At 32.4% G+C, this 24,885-nt stretch overlaps 1 protein-coding gene, 1 long non-coding RNA gene and 2 other non-coding genes across 4 annotated transcripts; 1 reads left to right on the top strand and 3 right to left on the bottom strand.

The window, feature by feature from the left end:
* Positions 1–4,515: 4,515 nt before the first annotated feature.
* On the bottom strand, positions 4,516–5,893 carry LOC114402301. Its single transcript, XR_003664410.1, has 2 exons — positions 5,427–5,893; positions 4,516–5,323 (listed from the first exon to the last, which is right to left on the bottom strand). It is a non-coding gene; the product is annotated as an uncharacterized LOC114402301 (long non-coding RNA).
* A 131-nt stretch (positions 5,894–6,024) lies between these two features.
* LOC114404033 lies at positions 6,025–6,175 on the bottom strand. Its single transcript, XR_003664793.1, has one exon. It is a non-coding gene; the product is annotated as a U4 spliceosomal RNA (small nuclear RNA).
* Positions 6,176–8,531: 2,356 nt separating this feature from the next.
* On the bottom strand, positions 8,532–8,727 carry LOC114403998. The gene has a single exon (XR_003664761.1). It is a non-coding gene; the product is annotated as a U2 spliceosomal RNA (small nuclear RNA).
* Positions 8,728–17,002: 8,275 nt separating this feature from the next.
* On the top strand, positions 17,003–24,415 carry LOC114403487 (calumenin-B-like). Its single transcript, XM_028366503.1, has 7 exons — positions 17,003–17,754; positions 18,061–18,163; positions 18,268–18,333; positions 21,617–21,790; positions 21,900–21,996; positions 23,710–23,846; positions 23,935–24,415. The coding sequence occupies exons 1-6, from the start codon at positions 17,205–17,207 to the stop codon at positions 23,833–23,835; spliced, it is 1,116 nt and encodes a 371-aa protein (XP_028222304.1). The 5' UTR covers positions 17,003–17,204; the 3' UTR covers positions 23,836–23,846; positions 23,935–24,415.
* Positions 24,416–24,885: the final 470 nt, after the last annotated feature.

Here is a 24,885-nt window from a genome sequence, read left to right as displayed (position 1 = left end):
TATTCCTTGATATATATACAACTTATTTTTTTGAAAAAACATGACTCAGACTACATATTGTACAAAAGGTTGTAGAATTGTCTTATTAATTTCTTGCGTACCCTTACTGATATATTTTTTTTAAAAAAATGAACTGAAAAATGAATTCTTCCTGAGGATAAAGATTTTTTTTCCAAAATAGTACTATTTTTATAGATAGGGCGTTCTTGTGTGTATATATGTTTTAGTTCACAAAAGTGGTATCCTAGTTATTTTTTCATATACATAAAATGAAATACTTAGAACAATTGATCGTCAGCCTAGAAAAAAGGCTGAGAATTAATTGCCATGCAATTTTCAAAACCAACGAAAGCCACTTAGCATAGTCAGCATAATCTAAACCATACAAGCCTAAGCTTATTTTGTTACGCTATTAAAAAAAGGTTATAATAAACACTTAAAAGTAATGATAACCAAACAATGTGGGACTTAAACATTTTTTACATTTTTTTTGTATTAGTCTCATGTACATTATAATTGTAATCGATGGTGATTTCGTGTTTCTGATTGTCATTTCACCAATTTTGTGATATCCCTCTATCCCACGCATATATGTACTAATAATAAAAGGAATAAAAATGTGAAATTAATTAATAATTTTTAAAATACATTTAAATAAAAGTCTTTCAAAAGTGTAAAAGGCTCACATTCACTTTTTTAATATCATAATAAAACTTGTCCAAATAAATAATAAATCATCTCGGCTCAAAACAAGGTCGTCCAAGACTTCATGCAATTAATATAGAAACTTATACCTCAATGTTACATTCTATTAGAGCATTGTGTTCTCATGTCCTCTAGCATGAGATTTTTCACAGTCATCCACCTAACCATCTGCTTCCACGAACACAAGATTCGAGATCATCATAGGATCCAAACACAAATAGCACACCGGGAGTATGTTATCACATTCCTAGCTAATAGAGAGAAACAAAACAACATGTAGATTTACACATCATATAAACAAAATATAACTTGCTTAAACATAACTCATGTCATTCCATCACTTTGTCGCGTAACATTACATCACAACACAACACATCTCATTCATTTTCACATCATTCATGTACTCAAGGATCAAAACACAATATTACTAAATCAATCAATATCGATCAATACACAAGCATTATGAAATAGATACACTAAGACTCAATCCTATATGCAATGTGGTATGATGTCAGTAAAAAACCTCGTCGAGCGCCTAGGAGTACATGGCAAGATAAATCTCGCACTAGCAAGTCAGGTCACTCTCACTAGGTAAAACCATAGGGAGACCAGTCAGGGTCGCACTATTTTTGGGAGAATGCTCCAACCATGTGGAATCAACACAGGCTTAAAGGAGCACTCAAACCGGGTGTATTTACCCCCAAGGCCTACACTCCGAAGAGTCCGTCAGAGCCTCTCCCTCCTGATTCAGGTCCAACCCAAAAAATATTTTAGTCGTGTGAATTGTATGAAACACACGACTCCTCAATTGTACAAAACACACGACTCTTCAATTGTTCTCAAAATAATTTTATCTCGTCAAACTTGTGATTAAACTCGTCGAGTCCCCTAAGTGGTTCCCATCACAATACTCGTTGTGCATTAACTCATCGCCCTTAAAGGATTTTATAGTCGTGTGATTGTACAATTCATAGCTCACAACACAATGCACACAACATCTCAATGCACATATATATCACAAGTCAATACATACTCAATTTATCACATACGCTCGGTCTCAATCACAATGGTGTAATCTTAATTTAATATGTTATCACACCTCATGAATCATATACACCTTACCTATGAACTATGCAATACACACGACTCCTCAATTGTTCTTAAAATAATTTTATCTCATTGCGTTTGTGACTAAACTCGTCGGGTCCCCACAGTGGATCCCATCACAATACTCGTTGCGCAAAAACTCGTCGCCCTTAAAGGGTCTTACTATTGTATGATTGTACAATTCATAGCTCACAACTCAATTCACATGTATTTCACCATTCATCACAGGTTCAATTTATCACTTACTCATAATTTAAATCAATTTCACAATCTCAATGTAACAGTTTATACAAAATGTTTCTCACAACATGAGGAGTAAAACCTCTCAAACAATTCCACACAATCATATTAAAATCAATGAATCAAATCGTAGGTCAAAAATATGAAAACACTAAGAGCACTCAAGTTTATCAACCAATTCGCATTAGGACATTAATTGGTCCACCAACACAACAATATCGTATTTATAATTGTAAAGGAAAATTATAATTCAATAAACATTCTAAAATAAACCTCAATTTAATTCCCTAAGGATTCCTACACATGTTCATTCTAACCCCAATTGCAATAAACTCATCCCTTACCTCTAAGCGGACTCACGTGTGTATTTTGACAGCGATAGCGGCATCTCTAGCAATTTTTTTAGATTCCTCGAGCTTTTCCTATGATTCTCTGATAAGGTTTTCAAGCGTTAGAGAGAAGGAGAAAAGATTAAAGCCTTCATTTTGTATTGTCTTCGTGTGATTCACTTTTCTCTCTCCATGAATATTATTTCGCAAATCTCAACGGTGAAGATGTGCAGAATTGAATTGCAAACCATATGTCTAAATTTCACGATGACCCAACAGTTAACGAGTCCGAGATTGTAGTTTTACTGGACAAGTTTTGAGTCTCTGCGGGAAAAAAGAAAGCTAAGATGCGAAGAATGTTTCTCTTAGCTCTGACATTATTTAGCAATTTCCAACGGTGAGAATGCTCAGAAATGAGTTTCAAACCTGGTGCTGAAATATCACGACGATCCAACGATTAACGAGTCTGGGATCTTCGTTTTACTAAAATAAGTTTAAGTATATATGAAAAAAAAAAAGAGTTTTAAGAGAAGAAAAAAGAAAATGAAATTTTAATACAGTTATTTCTCTTTATTTATTTAATTATAAAAAATTCACCATTTTCTAAAACTCTATTTTTTTTTTAACTAAAAGACATTTTTAATTTATTTACGAAAATGGAATGTTACAAATTCCATACAAGGAAAGTTGATGAAATTGTGAAAGAAGCCGAGGCGTTATATTGACACAATTCAATCACAAAACCAACCCTATCTGTATCATTTGTACAATGCAAACTTATCAGATGCAGTCCCACAGTTAGAGCAATCCTAATTTATAAGATGGATCAAGTGAGACCAATAACTTACTTCTAATTAATTAAACTACTTAGTAAAACAGACTCGCATTTAAATAACTATACACAAATTTGACTAATTAAAAAGTTAGATCGTATACTTACAAACAAAATTACAAACTCAGGTTCTGAAAACATTTACATAATAAATAAATGTGTAACTGAGCCTCAAACGTGTACATTTTGGAAGCAAACCGTATTTTTCCTGTTTTTTCTATGTATTTTTTCCTTCCTCAAAATCAGTCTGGTCCTTAGCAGTGCCAGTCAGTCAGCCACAGAACACATACAGCTTGGATTTTGCAACAAATTATCCACCAAATGGTGAACTTTTGCATTCAAAACCTGATTTGCTGGAAGAAAAGTCTGCTACTCTTCTGATATGAACCACATCCATTTGCTATTATCTCGGATCAAATGTCGTGAGCTTGTTGACAGAACTAAACAATTTCAGATCAAATGTCATAAAGTGAGCTTGTTGACAGGGCTATGATGATGGTAAGGGATGAATATTATTAAAAAGATGACAATGGAACGTGAAATTGTCTATTTCAAAAATGGAAAGTTTTCTCTGCGGCCGCAAGTTGGCTATGAAAGTCATGTGCCGGGGAAGAGAAGAGTGTTCGATATACTTCTAAGTTTTGTGTATATATATATATATATATTCCAGTGTCAGTTATTCATGTTGTCAAGTGGGTACCTACAAATGGTTTATAGGTATATGAAGTTATCACTTATTAGTGATGCCTTATCATATATACCCATAAAGTTAATTTTCATACCCAAGAAATTGTACTCAAAGGTCGAGAATCTTCTTGAGAAAAATTGACTCTTATTTCTTACGAGTAACGATTGAAATATTTTAAATATTTCTGTTTTTATGGATATCATAGGACATTCATACGTGCGTACCTACAAATGGTTAAAAAAATCTTCTTTAAGTTTCTACTCACCAGCCAGACTAGATTTGGTTCACAAAAATGGTATCCTAGCAATTTTTTGAAAGTCCAGAGGTCACATTGTCACGACTTAGTCAGAAAACAAGACCAAATCTTTAGCCGGTATAATTTGGACTATACTAACTTATCCCGTTCCATATGCGGTGAGATCAATGACTTCAACAAACCTTATTTTAAAAATAAATATCACTCTACTATAACTAACTGGAATAAGTAACAAAATTAATTAACAGCGGTTGATAAAATAAATCCACTAATTATACCAGAATATCTCATTTATCACTTTCATCTGTCGCATTCCTGTTAATTATTTAAGCTTTTAATTAAGACAAACAAATTCACATTTAAAAGATTATATGCAAATTTGATTAAAGAGTTGGATAGGAAGAGTACAATCTGGAATACAATTTCGGTAACCTGGTTATGAAAATATTTACATGATCAAATTTACAAATAATTGAGCCTATACTTCTACAGTTGGGCAACTAGCAATTTAGTACCCTTCAGTTTATCTTTCCTTTGAACTTTTCTTCCACCGTAATCTCCCTTCATCGACCAGCTAGCTCTAACATAGGCTAGTCCATGGACGGATACCTTCTGCAAAAGCCCTTTGGTCCTTAACTAATTAGCATTAACAACCAGTCATCCACTGAAATACATGTGGCTTGCATTCTGCAATAAATAAGGCACCAATGATGAACTCTTGTACTCAAAACCTTTTGTCCACATTGTACTAGCAACCAAGTGCTTCAATTCAACTGATATGAACCACTTCTATTTGCTGTCACACCAACATGTTGTGTCCAGCACAATGGATAAAACAATGAAGCTGCTTTTATCAAAGACAAAGTCCAATGTCTTCAATAATTGCTGCCAGCCTGCCAATTTTTATTTTGTTTCTGATCATCTCTCTTGTATCTATATGTTTGTCCTGACAACATGAAGCCTCAAACTCAAACAGTGGATTTCGCTACTCAACTAAGCTTGAGAAACAGCCTGCTCAAGATATTTCAAGGTTTTCTGATATTTCATCATCCCCATAAACCAGAAATCAAAAGGTTTTCTGTGACTATCTCAATGTACTTTTGTGTTGGCTTCTGAACATTTTTACTTTGGTTTACAAACTTGATCTTCTTCAATGGAGTGGCAACCTGTAAACAACCATATATACCTATCAGAACTTCAACAAATCTTGGATCAAGAGAAATTGAGAAATATGAAGAGGTTTTATGTATATACTACTTTACGACTGACCTTATAATGGATCCTCAACATGTGCCCTTTCTGGCTGAAAACTTTCATTGATCTCTCACTAAAAAAGTCAAATAGCGGATGAAGAGGAACAGGTGGTGGTAGTTATGCTAACTTGGGTTGATCATTCCCTTGTATTTCAAAGAGGTATTTAAAGGGATGGAAACTAGGAAGTGAATCTTTGACACTTTTAATGGGATGACTCCAACCTTGGATCATCATATAAAGCTACTGACATGGCAACTTGGAGCAAAATTATTCAAGATGAGATTTTCACATCATGGACTGTTTGGTTGCTTTTAGAAATAATAGGGGACAGTAAGATCCTAGTCAACTTTCAAGAAGAAAAAAAATACCCTGTAAGGTTTTCTAGTATCAGTTTATATATCTTCAAGAACAAGATTCCAGGGTAGTAGTAGATGTAAGGGAACAAATCCTGTGTCCACATTTCCATGCAATCCATTGGAGAACCGAACTGTCTTGGAAATTTAACCAGAAAAAATACTGTGGTATTTAAAATCCAAGCCTGCTTGGGTTATAGTACTTGGTATTTAAAATCTCACATTCAATATATGAGAAGAAAGTTGAACTCAGTTTGTAAGGCTTTGCCCCTGAGGGAGCCCTTCCAGAAATTCTCGAAGGCCTAGGGTGAACCCAGGCCTAAGAGGGGGTTTGGAAATAGTTTTCAACCAGCAATAGACGCGCCTCGGTTAGAACCTCACTAGCTGCGTCATTGCCCCAAGCGCAAAGATGCCTTTAAAAGGACTATGTTTTCCTCTTTTATATTAGCCTCTGTCAGTTCCTTCTCTTTCTTTATTCCATGTGGGACTTCAGCCAACCAGCTACCACACTGACCAGGATTCCAGGCCACCCCAATAACTTCATCCAACCAGCCACCACAAGCTGACCTGATCAGGATTATCCATCAACAAAAGAAAGCTTAATAAAATTATAGGGAGGAGCATTACAAGGCACCCATCTTGGTCCTGTTAGGGATAAACATGTGGTTGAAGTACATCCAACATCTGGTTATGTCTTCTTTTACCATGGCATAGTGCAGTGACTAACACTGTATTCAGAACCATTTTTCGTCCCTCTTATTCAATTTCTCTGCCCTTTGCACTTTTCTTCTATGGCAAGTCCCTGGCTGGCTTAGCTTCTGCAAAAGCAGTCTGGTCCTTACTAATTAGCATTGCCAACCAGTCAGCAACAAAGGACCCAATGGTCAACAATTGAATTGTATTTCACAATGTTTGTCCACAATGAGCCAACAGCCTAGTCTGCAATTCAGCAGATATGTGAACCTCGACCATTTGCTGTCACAGACTAAAATGTTGTTTCTGATCATCACTTGTATCTTTATGTTTGTCCAGACAACATGAAGCTTCAAGCTCAAATGTTGGATTTTGCTACTCAACTAAGCTTGAAAAACCACCTACTTAAGATATTTGAAAGTTTTATTATGATATCTCAAGACACCCATAAAACCAGAAATGAAAACTGTTAACAGTCTTGTTTCTGAACATTTTCATTTTGGTCATTGTACTTGATCCTCTTCAGTGGAATGACAACCTGCAGTACATGACCATATATACTTTTCGATACTTCAGCAAATCTTGCATCAAAAGAGACAGAGAAATATGAAGAGGTTTATGTATATACTACTTGATGATTGACCTATAAAGGATCCTCAACATGTGGCCTGAGTAGAGATTCTCATTGAACTCTCATGGCAAAAGGCAACCTTATCAGTGGATATGAAGAGACAAGCTAGAGAGGCAGATGTGGTGGACAGATAACACTGGGAGAGCTTTCAACAATGTCTCTCCTTCTCTTCTCACACTAAAAAACTGCTTGAACACTTGAAAAAAGTTTAACTTATCTTGACTGTTTCAGATATGTTTGCCCCCACTTTCACTGGTCACTGCAATTTGAATACATTGAACGAAGGAGAAAATTAGTTAAGTTGGATGTCTACAAAATTGAGCACAGCTTCCACGGGATAATAACAGAATAGATAAGACAGCAACATAAATTCAAAATTAAGCATCATTATATTTGGATTTCGAAAGGAAGAAAAAGGTGTTCCATATATTGAGACCCAGATGTGAAGCATTATATATATACAGTGGCCAAGCTTGAGAAAAAAAGGATATTAATTGCATGAACTAGTTTTGGATTTAATATATTCAAATACAATGATTAAGCATCATTAATACTTGGATTGGTTGAATCGGCCACTGTGTATATATAATCCTTCACATCTGCGCCTCAATATATATAATCGGCCAATGTATATTCAAAATTAAGCATCATTATATCTGGATTTAGAATGGCCGATTAATTAAGATTAGTGTATGAATTAAATATTATTATTTCTTTTGATAATACTATTCATTATTCAAGTATTAACTATTTTCTTAATTCTTTTATGATATTAAGATATTTATTAATTGCATTCTTTATGGTTTTTTAATGACTTTTATAACATTGTATGCGAATGAATAATAAAATTGGACAAAATTATGTGCCAAAAATATTCTAAAAACATTTAACTTTTTATACTTTTCTATGCATAGAAAACATTAAAATTATATATGAAACTTTTATTAAATTTAAAAATATCATTTTTACAAAATCACAGCAAAACTTGCATAAACTCTTACAGGAAAAAAAATCACTAGAAAACAGTTCACAGAAGAGAAAAATGGATGATGGACGAAGAATCCACTAGAAAAACCTGCACACAATAAATTGATATGAAACAATCTCGGTTCAAAACTTCCTATAAAAAATAATGATATGAAGTTATTGGAAAAATGAGTTCAAAAATACAAAAATAAAACATTATGTAAAGAGAATTTGATGTTTAAAATATTTATATAAAACTGTCTAGTTTATAATAACTTATTACATTTGAAAATAAATTGAGTAAGTCGGATTATCTTCACAACATACATAAATTATGTACCTCATAATCACTTAAAAAACTTATGAACAGAGAAACTTAAATACTAGCAATTTAGTCATTAAAATCATCCAAATCCAAACATTATAATACAAACTATAACTTATGTACAATATTATAAGAGAAACTTGAACTCTTAAGTAGGGCGCGCCAGGCCCATGTTATAGTGCAACACACGGGCGACGCTTGAAGACCCCAGTAGCAAGCTACTGTGTTGGGCCCTCCCCTTCAAGAAATAAATTTAATATCGTGTGGACCAATGGCCCACATATCAGATATTAAACTGATAAGAACAGATACTACACTTGATCTTAGCCAAAAGGCCGAGAAAGGTATGAATTTCTATGCTTTGAAACGTGCGTTTTATAAAAATACTTCAGATGATTGTTATCTTTACTCATCGATACGGGACTTAATCGTGGGTGGTTTAACATTAAACTTCAAGTGTCCTAATGTGATTGCACTCACATGCATATTTCACAACCCATCTGGAGTCATGCTAAACCCCCTATAACTGATTTATAAGTTGGATCCAGTGAGAATGTAAGATCAATAACTTCAACCAACTTAAGTTTAATTAATCAAACATCACTATACTGATAACAGTTAACAGTTAACGAAATCAATTCACTAACTATAATTGACGTGCCCATTTATCAATTGTATTCTTTTCAGACTTCCCGTTAATTATTTAAGCTAATTAAACAAAACAGACTCACATTTAAATACTTATACACAAATCTGACTAAAATGTTAGATGGTATGATACAAGCTCAATTACAAACTCTGGTTCTGATAACATTTACATAATAAACTAATGGGTAAAATTGAGGCTGAAACCTGTACATTTGGGAAGCTAACAATTTTGTTCCCTCTTCTTCTATGTATTTTTCCCTCCTCTACTTCCTTTCTAACACAGGTATGTGCCTGGATGGATGGATACCTTCCACAAAAGTAGTGTGGCCCTTAGCACTGCCAGCCAATTTGCCACAGAATACATATAGCTTGGATTCTGCAACAAATAAGGCATCAAATTGTGAACTCTTGCATTCACAACGTGAAATGCTAGCAGCTAAGTCTGCAACTCAGCTTATATGAACCATGTTTGAATAGCTATCAATATCATAGGTCATATGTCGTGTCAAGCAGGATGGATATATACCATGAACTGACCTTATAACGGATCCTCAACATGTGACATTTCTGAGTAAAGACTTTCATTGATCTCTCACTGCAAAAGGCAACCTTGTCAGTGGAGATGAAGAGGAAACCTGCTAGAGGACCAGATGTGGTGGAAAGATAACATTGGGAAACTTTTTTAACATCCTCTCCCCTTCTCTCATGCTAAAAAAACTGCTTGAACACTTTTTCCACTCCACCTACTCAAAGAATGAGAACCCCTAAGCTTAAATTTCTCTAAACAGTTTCAGATATATTTGTCCTCACACTCACTGCAATTTCAGAGTAATATAAATAGAATTAGATCTGTTCACCAAGCTAAACAATTGCAGATATATATAACTACGTCTAAACAAAGTTAGATGTTTGTGTGTAAAAGGAAAAGAAAATTTTAGTTTGCTTTGAGGTCGTGGTTGAATATTGGCATTGAGTGGCAGGACCAGGTAAGTATCTGTTAACTGAGTTTTGAAGCTGATCATATGTTTCCAAGATGACTGGAGTTACAACAACTAGCTCACGAAGAAGTGAGGTCTGCATGATTAATGATTAATAAGGTTTTTGTGTAATTGAAGAGACTAGCAGAAGTTGAAGAGGAATGGTCTGAACTAGCTAAAGGAATTATGCTCACTTGGGTTGATGAGTCCCTTGTATTCCAAAGAGGTATTTAAAGGGATGAAAACTAGGAAGTGAATCTTGACCCTTTGGTGGGATGACTCAACCTTAGATCATCAACCATGCCCATGATCCATATAAAGGTACTGCATGACAACTTGAAGGAAAGTTATTCAAGGTAATATTTTGATGCCATGGATCGTCTGGCTGCTTTTAGATAAAAATGGTACTTAACAATTCATTTCAACTTTTTCAAATTTTAAAAATCTTGAAAGGCCAATTTTAAGGAATTTATATTATACATAGTGCTTTTTGTTGGATTTAACTATAATAATACTATGTGTTTCACATATACATACTTAAAGGTTTTGTGGAAAAGAAAAATGCCAATTCATTCCCACATCATCCTCATACCTCACACGCAAAGCTGATGGTAAAAGTTCAGTCTTCATCACTTTCTGTTCTTGAGTTTGAAAGGGAAAACACTATGCTAGTACTATTGCCATAACAGCCCGAATTTCTTGATATCATATTCTTTTTATATGTATATTCATGTGTTAGTTGGCATGGAAGAACCAAATTCTAATCCTATGAGTTGTCGAGTGGATATCAATAAATGGTTTACAGGTATAAGAAGCTATAATCAACTTATTAATGATATATACTTCAACACCCTTATCATCGTCTCCCCATAAAGTTAACTTTAATACCCAAGAAACCCTCCCAGAAGCCTGAAATTGTTGTTTATTTGGCAGCTTTTTGCAGAATTTTACTTTGGCCTTTAAAGACTTGTTGATTCAGTTAAAAGAGAACAAAGTTAGAGGCCGTGGTGATTAGTTTTTTGGATTCTCTTTCCCCCAACTCCCGTAAGGGAAGGTGATAAAATTGTAAAACAAAAATCCACGGGTCACATTGCCATAACAAAGTCACAAATTTTTTTTCAACATGATAAATTTGATTTAAAGATATAAAATAATAATTAAACGTTATATTTTATATTAAAAAAAATTTTAAAAAAAGTGAGATAAAATCTCATTACTTTCTTCATATTTTATATCCTTTATTTTTTAATTATATCTTTTTATATTTTATACTAAAAAGGTTAAAAAGGGCCTTTTTGTTAATTTAAAATTATTTTTTAAAAAAAAAGTAAGTACAAATGTTATTAGATAAGATAATGTTAATTCAAAATTAAACGAATTAAATGTACTGTACTATCAGGATGGAGTAACACCTAGTAGTATATCTTATCTTAATTAGTCGGCAATCGTTGTTTTTTTTTTCTTTTTCTGTGTAAATAAAACCAAGGCAGACTCACCTTAATTAAATACTTGAAAGTTCCAAAAACAAAGAGTGATGGGAAGGAGAGCAAGTGCTTTTGTCTTTGTTCTAGTAGTTGTAGCAGCCAACATGTTTTCATGATTCAACAGCAGCACGAACCATATACCTGAAGGTGGATGATGCCATTGCCATGAACTCGACCAATTGTTCTACATCTCCGTCTAATACAACTACTTAAAAAAAATTCAGCTTCTGCCATCAATATAGTGATGACACAGTTACTTTCGATGATATGGTTCGCGACTTTTTCGGACAAACTTGTTATGGTATCACCTAACCTATATCATAATCATCTTGGATTCGCATTTATATATGTCAACATTGTATGACAACCCTTTGGTTCATCTTTTTTCTCATTTTACTTCAATGTGTCATACATTGACTTTGTGTTTTAGACTTTTGATTGTTTAGCAAATTAGCAATGAATAGGAGATGCAACCTTTCAAAGTGATTTTGATGGTTTGATTGTGACCATAAATGGGATTGGGATATTCATTTGAATTTAATTGAGTAGTATAGTATTTCCCTTAATACAATGAGAAAATTCTGGCTTAATCACTCAAGGTAATTTTCATGAGATTATTATATAATCAATGTGTACATGTTATTATTTTGATGAGATTTAACCATTTAAGTCGATTATTAGACTAATCATCAATCATCTAGTCACATTATTTAATCGTCTATTCTCAATAATATATTATGTCATTATTAAATTCAAGTCATTTTTCACATATTCAATATGTGTTGACAATTAAATTATATTTAATGAGTATATATGTTATTCTTTTAGTAGTGATAGATGAATATTTCATAATTTTAAACATCCTATCAACATACATTTGGCATATCATCTTATCTGTTTCTAAGTGAATGATTTAGTTTAATTTTTTATTTTTTTTAATCTATCATTTTCAACCTCTTTAATTCTAACTGAAATTTGAATATTTTTAAAAAGAAGTTATCAAAAATTAATATTATAAATAATAATATATCACAACATATTTATCATAAATTTAAAATAGAATTATATATTTAAAAATATTCATTTATTATAGATTACAATTATAACATAATTTATATATTTAAAAATATTTATTTATTACAAATTATAAATTTTAATTATATAAAATAAATATATTTTTTACAATGCATAGGCTAAAATACTAGTTTATAAATATCTAATATTATTAACTAGTTATGTATTGATCTTAAAATAATACGAAAAATGAACTGGTAAAGGTTTGTGCTACAATTAGCAAAACTCATATTTGGTGACTTTCCATGCACTTTTTCGTCAAAGAAAAAAATCAATTACACCCAAACTACATTTTGGAAGCAAAACAAACATGCTGAAAAAGTTTGTTACCACCGTATTTGATAGGCGGGGCCGAATGAGGCCCAATAGAAAGAAAATAAAATGGTTTAAGAATTTTATTGATTGGAAATAAATATATAATCTATAATTGATTGTTTTTATTTTATTTGTGTTAGAATAATAGGATGTTGATACTTGGATCATTATTATTCATTGATTAATATTTCTTAGGTTATATAAATGTATTTATCTTTACCTATTATCATCAATGAATGAAATATCTCTGAATTTTATTTTCCTTAGTCTCTTTTAGCTTTAGTAGTAGTCTTTTAGGTTAATTTTCAGAAGATAGAAAATTACTTTCTATCCATATTAAAGCCTTTGCAGGTCCAAATTAAAAGGGAAAATGTTATAGTTTTTGCGGGTCCATTTATTTAATTTCTTATTTTTACTCCTTTAAATTAAATTATATGTAATTTTAACTCTGTAAATTTTATAGTGAATTTTTTTGAAGATTTTAAAGAATGATGGTAAGACCAACTTAATATTAAAAAATAAAATTACTTAAGAATTAAAAGATCAAAATTACACATATTTAAATTAAAAAGAAAAAACGTATTCAAGTATTTTCTTTCAATTATTGTTGGTTAAATTTATTGTTCAGCAAGTTATTGTTTACCCACTTACAAATATAAGAAATTTTATGGTTTTCCAACAAATTGGCAATAACATTTTAACCAATAACTAAAAGGCTACTATCGATTTAATTTTACTAAGAGACACTTTAATGGTGTTTTCGTCCGGTCATTAATTTCAAAACGCTTAAATATGTATTTTGTGTATGTAAATTAGAGTGTTTTTTCATTTATTTTTGGTTGGTCTAAGTAAATATTTTTCTATTTTTAAGTCATGTAAGTTAATTTTTTTAATTTTAGTGTCGATGAGTTGACACTTTTTCAATTTTCATTTCTTTAAGTTATTTTTTATTTTTAGTTTCTGTAAATTCGTATTTATTTTACTTTAGCCATTTTAATTTTTTCATTTATAACTCTCATAAGTTCATGTTTATAGGGATCAAAATTAAAAAGCATAAAATTACAAATAGAGGTATTAATAGTGTAATTTGGTTTTATTTTAGACAAAAAGTTATCTAAATCAAATATAAAATAAAGATGTGATTTTGTTTATTTGGATTTTAATATAAAAACAAATTCAATCACATCAAATCAATCTTTTGTGGTTTGATTCAATTCGATTTGATGATTTTTTTTATATTTTTATAATTAAAAATTTATCAATTAAACTTATATAATTATTATATTATATTATTTTAAAAATGAATTTATTTTTTTCTTAATTTTTTTTAGCATATTTCAGTTAAAAATTATAATTTTTTTTCTATTTAGCATTAATATAAAATGATATTACCAACTCTTTTTGTAATATGATAGTAATTTATGCATCACATAATATTTAACATTATTAGTACATTCTTTTTAACATGTGAAAGTAAAATATGTATTTTGATTATAAAAAAAATTAATAAATTACTTAATATTTATTACAAATTACCACAATATAAATACAATATGCGATTTGATTCGATTTTTATAACATGATGTAAAAATCAAATCAAACCACAAAAAGTACACAATTTTTTAGATTTTTTCTTTTGACAGTTTTCAATTTGAACATTTTTTTTTATAATCAATTTGAAAATTTATAAAAAGTTTCTTTCGGTTTTGAACACCCTTACCCACAGGAACTAAAAATGATCAAAAAAATCTTACAAGCACTAAAATTAGGAAAAAAAAATTATAGGAACCAAAAATAAAAAACTATTAACATACAGAAATAAAAAGTATATTTAAACCATTTCAAAATTTTTGAATTTGACAAAAAAGATAGTTATTACATGAAAGAAATAAGAGAAAAATTAACCAATTTTCTTAAAATAGAAGGAGGTAGGGATTTAAGAAGTTGGAAACAACAGTATACTGCTCCAAAGCATATTTTATTACTTAGACCTTACACTTAAACTAAATTTAGTTAAAAAAACTAATAGAAGACTAAAAATTGTCAAATATTTTTTTTGGAACTAAAAAATAGAATATGAAAAGTTGGAGGATTAAAAACTTAACTAATCCTATTTTATTTATGGATAGAATTGAAGAGTTTAACCACATATATATATATATATAAAAGGAAAAATCAACTTACTATAGAGTTATTCTTCATCATTATCATTTATTTTTTTAAAATCAAATTATCGTAATGAATAATTAATATTAATCATTAAATTTTAAGAAAATGAATAATTAAGCTAAAGAGTAACTATTTAAAAGTTACTATTGGATCAAATTGATCTCTCCTCTCTCTCTATAACTTGTATTTCCACAAAATTCAAAATAATTTAAATAATCATGCTTCGTTTAATGGTGAATTTATATGTGTTGACTTGCAAAACTCTTTGGTTAAGTAATTTTTTTATTCATTAGAATCAAATTCAACTACTATAATTTATAACAATTGAAGCATACTCCATTAGAGTTAAACCACTTATTGGTTAAATATGTTTGTTTTGTGAATTTGTGAATCAACTTATTACTTATCTAAAAATGAAAAAAAAAATTATTGCCATTTTAAAATTAAGAGAATATTTTTTGTCTAAGTTGACTCATAAACCATTTGTGCCACTGTTTCAAAAATGAGACCATTTGTACCAAATCTCAAATAAGAAACTTTGTAAACAAAATGAAAACAATAAGTACTTACACCTATTACTTAGGTCTAGGTCATTTTTTTTCTCTTAATCCTTTAATTTATTAAAGAAAAAAGACATTGATTAATTTAGAATTTGATCGAAAATTAAATAAAGGTTGATTACAAATTATTTTTTTATCAAAAATCAAATGATTTAATCTTAATTACTTATATTTAATCAGTTGATTGGATTATGTCATTTAATCAAAAGTTTAATGCCTTAAAAAGCATAATAATGGTAGTATATACCTGTCCCTACGTGTTAAGAGTTGAACAAACGATTTTATCTAAGGATGAACCTACACTTAAGTTTTAGGGGGCAACTGACCCTCCAATATTAATATTATGTAGTGTACGTATGTATATTGTACACGTATGTGTGTGTTGTTTCCACGGTTTAATTTTTCAATTTCTATAATTATTATTAGTATTATTATCTCATATAGGTGATGACCCTTGTTGAGGCAAAACCATACCCATAAAAGAGACGAAACCGATAGTCAAATGCCAATTTTGACATATCTATGTGGTCCCTAAGAAGTAACAACTAACATTTCAAGCAATTATGTACAAATACTTAGTTGAATAAAATTTTATGTAGGTAAATAATTTATGTTCAGTTCCTAATAATTTTATTTACCTAGATAAAATTAATGCAAAATAACTTATATAGGTAAATAAAATTATTAATTTTTACATTAATTATTTCAAAAGCTATGTTTAATATAAATTGTAATTATTATCTGTGTAAAGTTCTATATTCCCATGGCGTATGAATATTAAATACATTAGTTTATTTTACTACAAAATTATACTTTCGATAATTCCTTTATATAAATACACAGTTTCATAAATTAAAATGAAAAACATGTGTTTTTAACAAGAATTTAATGACTAGATATGTAAAACAATTTTATATTAATAATTAATAAAAAATTATTATTTACATTACTTTCAAAATAATTATTATAAAAAATAATAAATTAATGATTTATGATTTTACGATGTAAAACTATTTTATGGATAATATATTTTCTGTTTTACTAATAAATCAGCTTCTGACCTTATTTTTAAAAAAAATTCCTTAAAAACCCCATTTTTAATTTAATTTAAATATACTGATAGTACATATAATTATTATTAATTTTTGCATTTTTATTTAATGTATGCATGATAGTATTATTAAATTTAGTAATAATTATTTTAAAAATTATACTGTACACAATAAATTCTAATTAATTGAGTGTATAAGATTATATAGAAAGTATTTGTTATTAATTATTAATCAACAAGAAGAGTGACAGACAAGAGTCTTTCTTTTCTTCCTTTCACACCAAACAAAAACAAATCCCAAGCACCAAACCAAACGTAATGATACCCACCCTACTTAGGAGAAAGACAAGCCTCCAAGTTTACCTCAAAACACAGTTAAAAAAAAAGAAGAAAAAGTTGCGTAAATCGTAGTAATAATAATGAGAAAATGCGAATTAAAAATGGGATAAAGGCGGCGAGCATGAACGTGATCGCGAGTGAGTTGAATTGAAGACAACTTGAGAATCAGAATCAGATCTGGTGTGGTGGCTGTTACTGTTTAGCAGCGATGGCCAAAGCGTCGATTTTCATTTACATACTCGTCGCAGCGGCGCTTCTCATATTCCTCTCCCATTCCCCGGATAAGCACTCCGGCCACCGCCACCGCCGCCTCAAGCTGCGCTCCAACTTCACCCTCGCCCCCTCGCGCCACCACGCCGTCGCCTTCGACCCGCTCGTCGCCGAACTCGAGCGGCACCGCGAAGACAAGGAGTGGGAGAAGAAGATAATCCACCAGGCCCTGCCCGAACTGGAGTCGGACCCGGCCCCGGCCCACGAGTCCCAGCCCGAGTGGGAGGACTTCATGGACGCCGAGGATTACCTCAATGACGAGGACAAGTTTAATGTTACCAACCGGCTCATACTCTTGTTCCCGAAGATCGACGTGGACCCCACCGATTGGTTCGTTACGGAGCACGAGTTGATTCAGTGGAACCTCCAGCAGGCCCAGCGCGAGGTCCTGCATCGCACGCAGAGGGAGATGGAGCTTCACGATAAGAACCACGATGGCTTCGTTTCCTTCTCCGAGTACGATCCTCCCAGTTGGGTTCAAAATGCAGGCACGCACGTCCCTTTTTAGATCTCTTTCTTTGTTCTTTATTGCTACTAGATTGCACGAGAGCTGAGTAGGACTACTATAAGCAACAATTACAGTTGCATACTTAGGACTCCAACTTGAACTTGGGATCACTGTTTGCTTTGATAGTGAACTTCAAATTTCCAGAGTTTTTTCTTTTTTTAAAGAATGGTTGTGCAAATGTATGTGATCACTGTTTTCTGAGCTACATTGTTATTGGGTTTTGACTGTTGTGGTTTTTTGACCTTTGTGACTGTTTGTTGAACGATGTGTTTTTGTTTTTCGACAGATAATGAATCTTTCGGTTATGATATGGGTTGGTGGAAAGAAGAGCATTTTAATGCATCGGATGCTGATGGAGATGGTGTTCTAAACTTAACTGAATTCAATGAGTGAGGCCTCTAGTCTACTTCTTGTTAGTAAACGTTGTACTTGATGACCCCTTTCACTCTTTGCTGACGATTTTCCTTATTTTTGTTTGTCTGTTGTCTTCTAGCTTTCTGCACCCTGCTGACAGCAAAAATCCCAAGCTTCATCAATGGTTGTGCAAGGAGGAAGTCAGGTAACTCAAATATCAGAAAAAGTCTATGAAGGCTTAATATATCTGTGCTGAAATTACAGGGTTATGTTTTAGGTATTGAGGGAGGAAATTGAGAGAATAGAAACTTCAAATGATATTGTATTGTGAATTTGTGATGTGTTGCAGTGTGATGCAAAACATAAAGCACTAATCTTCATAATCCTAACTGAATAAGGAAACAATTCATATATTTTTCAAGAAATATCAAAGATAGTGTTGGATATTTTTCATATATTCTAATTCTCCCTGTCAAGGTGAAGCTCATTATGCTTTAAAAACCCTTAGAAAAAAGGGAAGAAAAATATAATATAGGCTCCACCAAAAATGACTGAAATAGAAACTTGAGGATGCTTGAGATATTGAAGAGTTACACAACCAAGGAAGGAATTCATCACCACATGGCTCATTAATGAAAGAGGAGAAATTGCCACCCATATGATTCACAGTACGAGTCTGGTATGAAATGAAAACAGTCAATTCCTCACTAGTTTATCATTGTATGATACTATGACTCATTGGGGAAATGAAGTCACCAATAAATGTCAATGGAAAAAGAACATGATGAAAACATTGGATGGAGATAAGACTGGGGCATCTGGGATTGGGGACTGGTGGGGCCAGATCACTCCTGGGACTAAAATTCAGTGGCATCAATAATGGAAAATGGAAAAAGCCTAAAAATCCGCCATATCATATAGCGGATAGTGTTACGAGCAAATGGTTAAAGTTGTGTAGTGGTTGAAATAAATCAATTATAGTGAGGCATAAAAGTTGTATGCAAATAAAACTAAGTTGCATAAAAGTTGGCATAATATTGACTGAAAAGTGAAAAGTTCAATTGTTCATGAAAACATTAAAAAGAAGCTAAAGACAAAATATTTAGTCATTCTCCTCTACCACTTCCCTAATCATCATTCTCATTGTCAGATAGTGAGGCATATCCTTCTATTTCTTCTCCTTCTTAGTCCTCAAAATCAATGTCTTCTACTGCTTCTAATTCTTCCAACATTGCAACATCTTCAACTTCAGTTACTAACTAGTTGGAGACTACTCTACTCTCTGGACATGATAGGAGGATGCAGGAAGAGGTAAACAGGTGCTAATGGAGGGCTAGACGAGTCCTGCCTTAAAATGGTTTACGTAACCTTTATGGGATAAGTTCAAGAGTTTCTGTGAGTGAGGGGAGTGGGACACTAGTAGGGGGGGGGGGGGGGGGGGGTCACATGTAGCCCCACATCTCAGTCTCAAAACTGTGACGCTCACAATGCCTGTTGAAACTGCTACACTAATCACAGCAATAACTGTTTTCGTGGAAGCTGCACTATAATGGAGTCATGATAGTGGATTGTAGGATTTCTACAATGCCATAGCGTAATAGGCCCACTATAGCAGCTATTTAACAACGCTGCAAAAATGGGAGCCAAATTGCATCTAGGACAAAAACTAGCGGGGCTAGACCACGTCTGGGACAAAAACCAGGACCTGTTTCCCACTTTCTCCGTTTTAATGTTATGCCAACACTGTAAATTGGAAAAGGGAGCCAAACAGTAACCAAAGCAACAATAAAGCCAAACAGCATTGTAATAGTGGCAAACTAAGGTTACAAAGGACTGGGCATAACAAGAGAAAGTGATAGCCATGGCAGATAACATTCCAATTAGAGGCCCATATTGATGCATCCAAATAGAGATTCAAACTCCAAAGATCACAAATCTAAAAAGAGGACAGTGAGACAAGCATGGTGCAGGAATCACTGATCAGAAAAGCTGTTGGATGCACCCCCACACACATGACAACAATGCATAGGGATGGCATAAGTCAAAGAAACCAGTGAGTGGAAGGCATGATTGCTCTGATAAGTTTGCCAGACTTAAAAAGGGTCACAGATGGCGGCGATCCAGGCAAAAAGGTGGTTGTTGGCAGGTGACAATGAAAAAAACTGATATGAATTTGCCGGGATGAGAACATGACAAGAGAGACAACTAATTTGAAGGAAGAAAATGAATCATAGAAATAAAGTTGAACTCCATATTTTAGGAAACTCAGTAGGAAGTAGTGATGGGATAAGTTATGAAGGATGGTACTGTTTTGATACCATGTTGAAATTATTTGGTTTTAGGTATTGAGGGAGGAAATTGAGAGAATAGAGACTTCGAATATGTTTTCTTGTCTATTGTGACATGGTATAATGTGATACAAAATATAATTCACTAACCCTTTTTTATACTAATAATTATAAAACAAATCATGAGATAATAAAGAAATATAGAAACCAATCCTAAGAGATAATAAAAAAAATATAGAAATTAATCATTTAAGATAGAATAATGAAGATACTATTGAATATTTTTTTCATATATTCTAACAATCAGTTTCTTTCATACTATGTATCATATCTTTTGTCTTGCCTATAATAAATTTATTTCTTAAACTTTTAAGTATCTAATCATGTATCATGGTGAAGATAATTTGATAAATGAAATTATTGATATAAATAAAGTTATATTATACATGAGTACCCCAGAGATCTTTGGTATAAATTTTTTATGATAATTTCTGGAAATTGGTAAAGCTTTTTACTCAGGCATTTTATATTCACAGGTACTGGGATGTAAGAGATACCTGCAATTTGTGGTATCTTATGTCCAGAATGTGTCTTGGATGACAATGAAATCATGTGTCTGGATACCCAACACTGTCTATCTTAGTGCCTTATTTATTTAGCATATTGGGGAACCCTAGATGCCTACATGAAGCTAATGGGGTTCCAAATAACCCCTATTTACCCTTTTTACCATAAGTATCCTTGACTTTGATCTTTCTTAGCCTTCCTTTTGTCCCCAAACTATATATCGCAAATAAATCCCAAAGCCATCTTTAATCTCCACATAACTGTAACTCTTGCATTGAAGACTGGATTTCTTGTGTTCACCCTAGTCTGTGCAACCTATTAGGATTGAAGTTGAATGCTTCAATCCATTGTTTAGCTATATCCCAGCTGATTACTTGTAAGTGATGGATGTATGGTTGGTTTGTTATTCTTGAAAATGATTTTTTCCTTGCAATCATTTGCCTCCTCTAGAAGAAGTTTCAATATTTGTATAGTTTTTTCACCAACTATTGTGCCGTATATTAGAAACTGGGACAATATTTGTAGTTAATTTTATTGTCTGAAGTGAATGGATTCTTCAGTTTATATGGAATGGGCTTATTTATATCACTGCCTTGGCTTACTATTGTTTGATATACCCATTTTTTTTTACAGGGAAAGAGATACAGACAGAGATGGGAAGGTCAACTTTAAAGAATTTTTCCATGGGCTATTTGATTTGGTAAGGAACTATGATGAAGAAAGTCACAATGATACACATAATTCTGATAATTCAATGGATGCTCCAGCTAGAGTGTTGTTTGCTCAGCTTGACAAGGATGGGGACGGGTATTCACTCTTTCTATTTTCATTGTTAGTCTACTTTCTTTGAATCATTATGGTAGTCTCCTAATAGCATACATCTTTCGATTTTGGGTTATCATCTCGATCTTTGCAGATACCTGTCAGATGTCGAACTACAGCCCATAATTGGCAAACTCCATCCATCTGAGCATTATTATGCAAAACAACAAGCAGATTATATCATTTCACAGGTACTGTATTAACTTACAATAATTACACTCTTATTGTTGACAAAGGTGCTAATTCTTTATTGTAAAGTCGGCTGATCATGCACATGACTATTTATTCAATTGATATTGGCTTAACATGGATTACATGCATAACTGTTTTTTGAGTAAATGCTTTATGTGTTTTGATAGGAAGCCAGGTATTAGAGTATAAAAACCTGGGAATGATTCCCAGGTACAATAACAGCCGCAAAGGTCATTCAAGAGACCTGTAACCCAGTATCCAATCCCGCACTCAATCCTTGCTCGCTTCTCTGTTCCTCTCGCATCCCCTTCTATTCCTCCTTTTCCTTTATAACCTCTTAACTGATTTTTCTTTTTTACTCATGATCCTCCTGCCATGTAAAGCAGGTAATTACAGTTACAAACTTACAACCCCCTTTCTGGCATACCACCTCTCTAACTGTGAGTGAATCATTGATTCCATCCTATGTGGGCCTCTCCTTCTACTTTGCATCCAAGTAATGGGTGAATATCTATTAGCTCACTTTGCCAGAGTGCCTCGAGACAAAAGTTTGAAATAAATATGCTAGATATTTTCAGCACTCAAATATATTAGAAGTAATAATGTGATATAGTTGATAAAGCGGATAAATTTTCTGTAGCTTGATAGTTCTGAGGGCAATTCTTCATTGTTCTATCTTTGGTGTTAAACTTAAAATGACATTTCTTTCTGAGATCAATAATAAATCAATAATGTCTCTTACTATGGCCATGTAAATTGAAAGCTGCACACTGCACTTTATGTGGAATTATTGGCGATAGCATGCTGGCCGCTGCTTCTTAATCTCTAAAGATTCTTTTTTTTTTTTAATAAAGATTTTAGCTTGTAATTGATAATTGTACTTACGGTTTGATCTCTTTAAAATCTAAATCATTCATTAATGAGTTCCCATTCTTTGTGGATAAGAATAATTGAAATTTATTTTGTCTGCAATTCTTTTTGGGATAAATTTTGTCTGCTTGTTTTCATTATTATTATAGCTTCTTGGGGGACTTCATTATTAAGTAAATCAATTTTATTATTCATTTTTCCTCTCCATTTTCCAGTTTTAGTTGTTGAAAATGCACATTTTGCATTTGCTTATGGTCAAATAATGTCCCTTTTCTAATACACTAAGTGCATAGATCACTACTGCCAGATTTATTTCCACTTCTTGCTGCTAGAAAACTTGTTTTAGTAAATATTTACTGGTTTGACTTATGACTTATGAGAGAGGAAGCGAAAGAGCATTTTTTTACTATATGTTAACAATCTTTCCCCTCTATACTGTTTTAAGAGGGAGGAAGGGGATGGTTTTGTTTTCTGTGGTGGGAAAGCTGAGGTGCATATCTGCTATTTAACAATCTGAATTCTGAAGTATAAAGTATTATGTAAACCAGTTTCTCTTTTTTTTTTTTCTTTTTTCTTTTTGAGGGGTTATATCCATTGTGCTTGATTTACATGTTAAGATCTTTCAACTAGATGCTACCATCGGATTAAGTTTTCTTGACGATGGCCTCAGCATGCACTTCTTCATCTGTTGTGTTACATCTCATTAAACATTGTAATAATGTTATGAGAAACAGTTACTGACAAAGATGGCTCAATACGCACTCCCAACACCTGTTGCATAACATCATGCATTTATTTCATCAGTAACCATTGTATGAAGTCGTGAAATAATGCTATGACAGGCAGACGAAGACAAGGATGGTCGTCTTACTTTGACTGAGATGATCGAGAACCCATATGTATTTTATAGTGCTATTTTCAACGATGATGAAGATGATGATAGCGATTATCACGACGAGTTCCGGTAAATTCATGTTAGGTAAAGGCCGCCCTTTTGTCCCCGGTTCATTTTTACCAACATTTAGTGAATATTTTCTCTATTAATGTTTTATGATCATCGATTGCAGGATACCCAGAAAAGTTTGGCACAATTCTAGTGACAAGGAATCAGTATTTGAAGATTATGACACGACAGAATTTTGATGTTTCGGCCCTTAGTAGGTTCTTAGTCTCAATCATGGTGGGCTTTTTGTGCGATGACAACATTTATTGCTTCTTGCCATTCATATTATCTGCGAGTTCTTATTAGCTGATGGGATCCTCCGTAGCTTGTCGAAGAGTCACACCTGGATCAGTTGTAGGATGACAGGATCTCAACTTAAATGTAAAATTTGTAGAATAATATACAAATTTTCGAATCACTGGTTCAACCATCATTAATTAAGTACAACATCTCTATTCTCAATGGATAATACATGTACCATATGACTGTGACTATAATGACCGTCATGATCCTGGTAGCATTGTCAGAATATTTTGGGACCCAATACCAATCATATTGTTTAGCGAAACGTTAATAAAAAAGTTCAAGAGTTTTTGGTATTTCGATCTAAAAGCTTAGGGTAACCGAGTGAAATTTTCCATTTCACTTTGGTCAATTTGTATCTTACAAATTTTTATTAACATGATATCTCAAAGTTTAATTGCCTTTTTCTTTAACTAATGAAAGTGAATGATTCTTTTAAGAGTTTGAAGGATTAAATTGAAGAAATTAATGATTGTTTTTACGGTGCCTTTTCTAAATTAAAACAAAAAAAACTTTTTAAGTACAATATATGTTTAATAAAATGGCAATAACTAGGAGTGGGAATAGGCCAGACCAGGTTAGGCTTTGAAAGGCCGGAGTCTAGCCTACGATGAATCTTTGAGGCCTGAGTCTGGCCTATAGTCTATCAAAAACTTTTTATTTTTGTTCGGCCTGATCTTTTTAAAAGTCTAGTCTGGCCTGATAGTCTTTTTAAAAGTCTTCTTCACAATAAATATTTAATATTTTTTAGGAAAGTAATAGGAAAGTTAAA

This window comes from Glycine soja, chromosome 20 (assembly GCF_004193775.1).
Source record: "Glycine soja cultivar W05 chromosome 20, ASM419377v2, whole genome shotgun sequence".
NCBI classification, from domain to species: Eukaryota; Viridiplantae; Streptophyta; class Magnoliopsida; order Fabales; family Fabaceae; genus Glycine; species Glycine soja.
The sequence above is the reverse complement of the archived record's forward strand: the minus strand, read 5'-3'. Positions and strand labels throughout refer to the sequence as shown.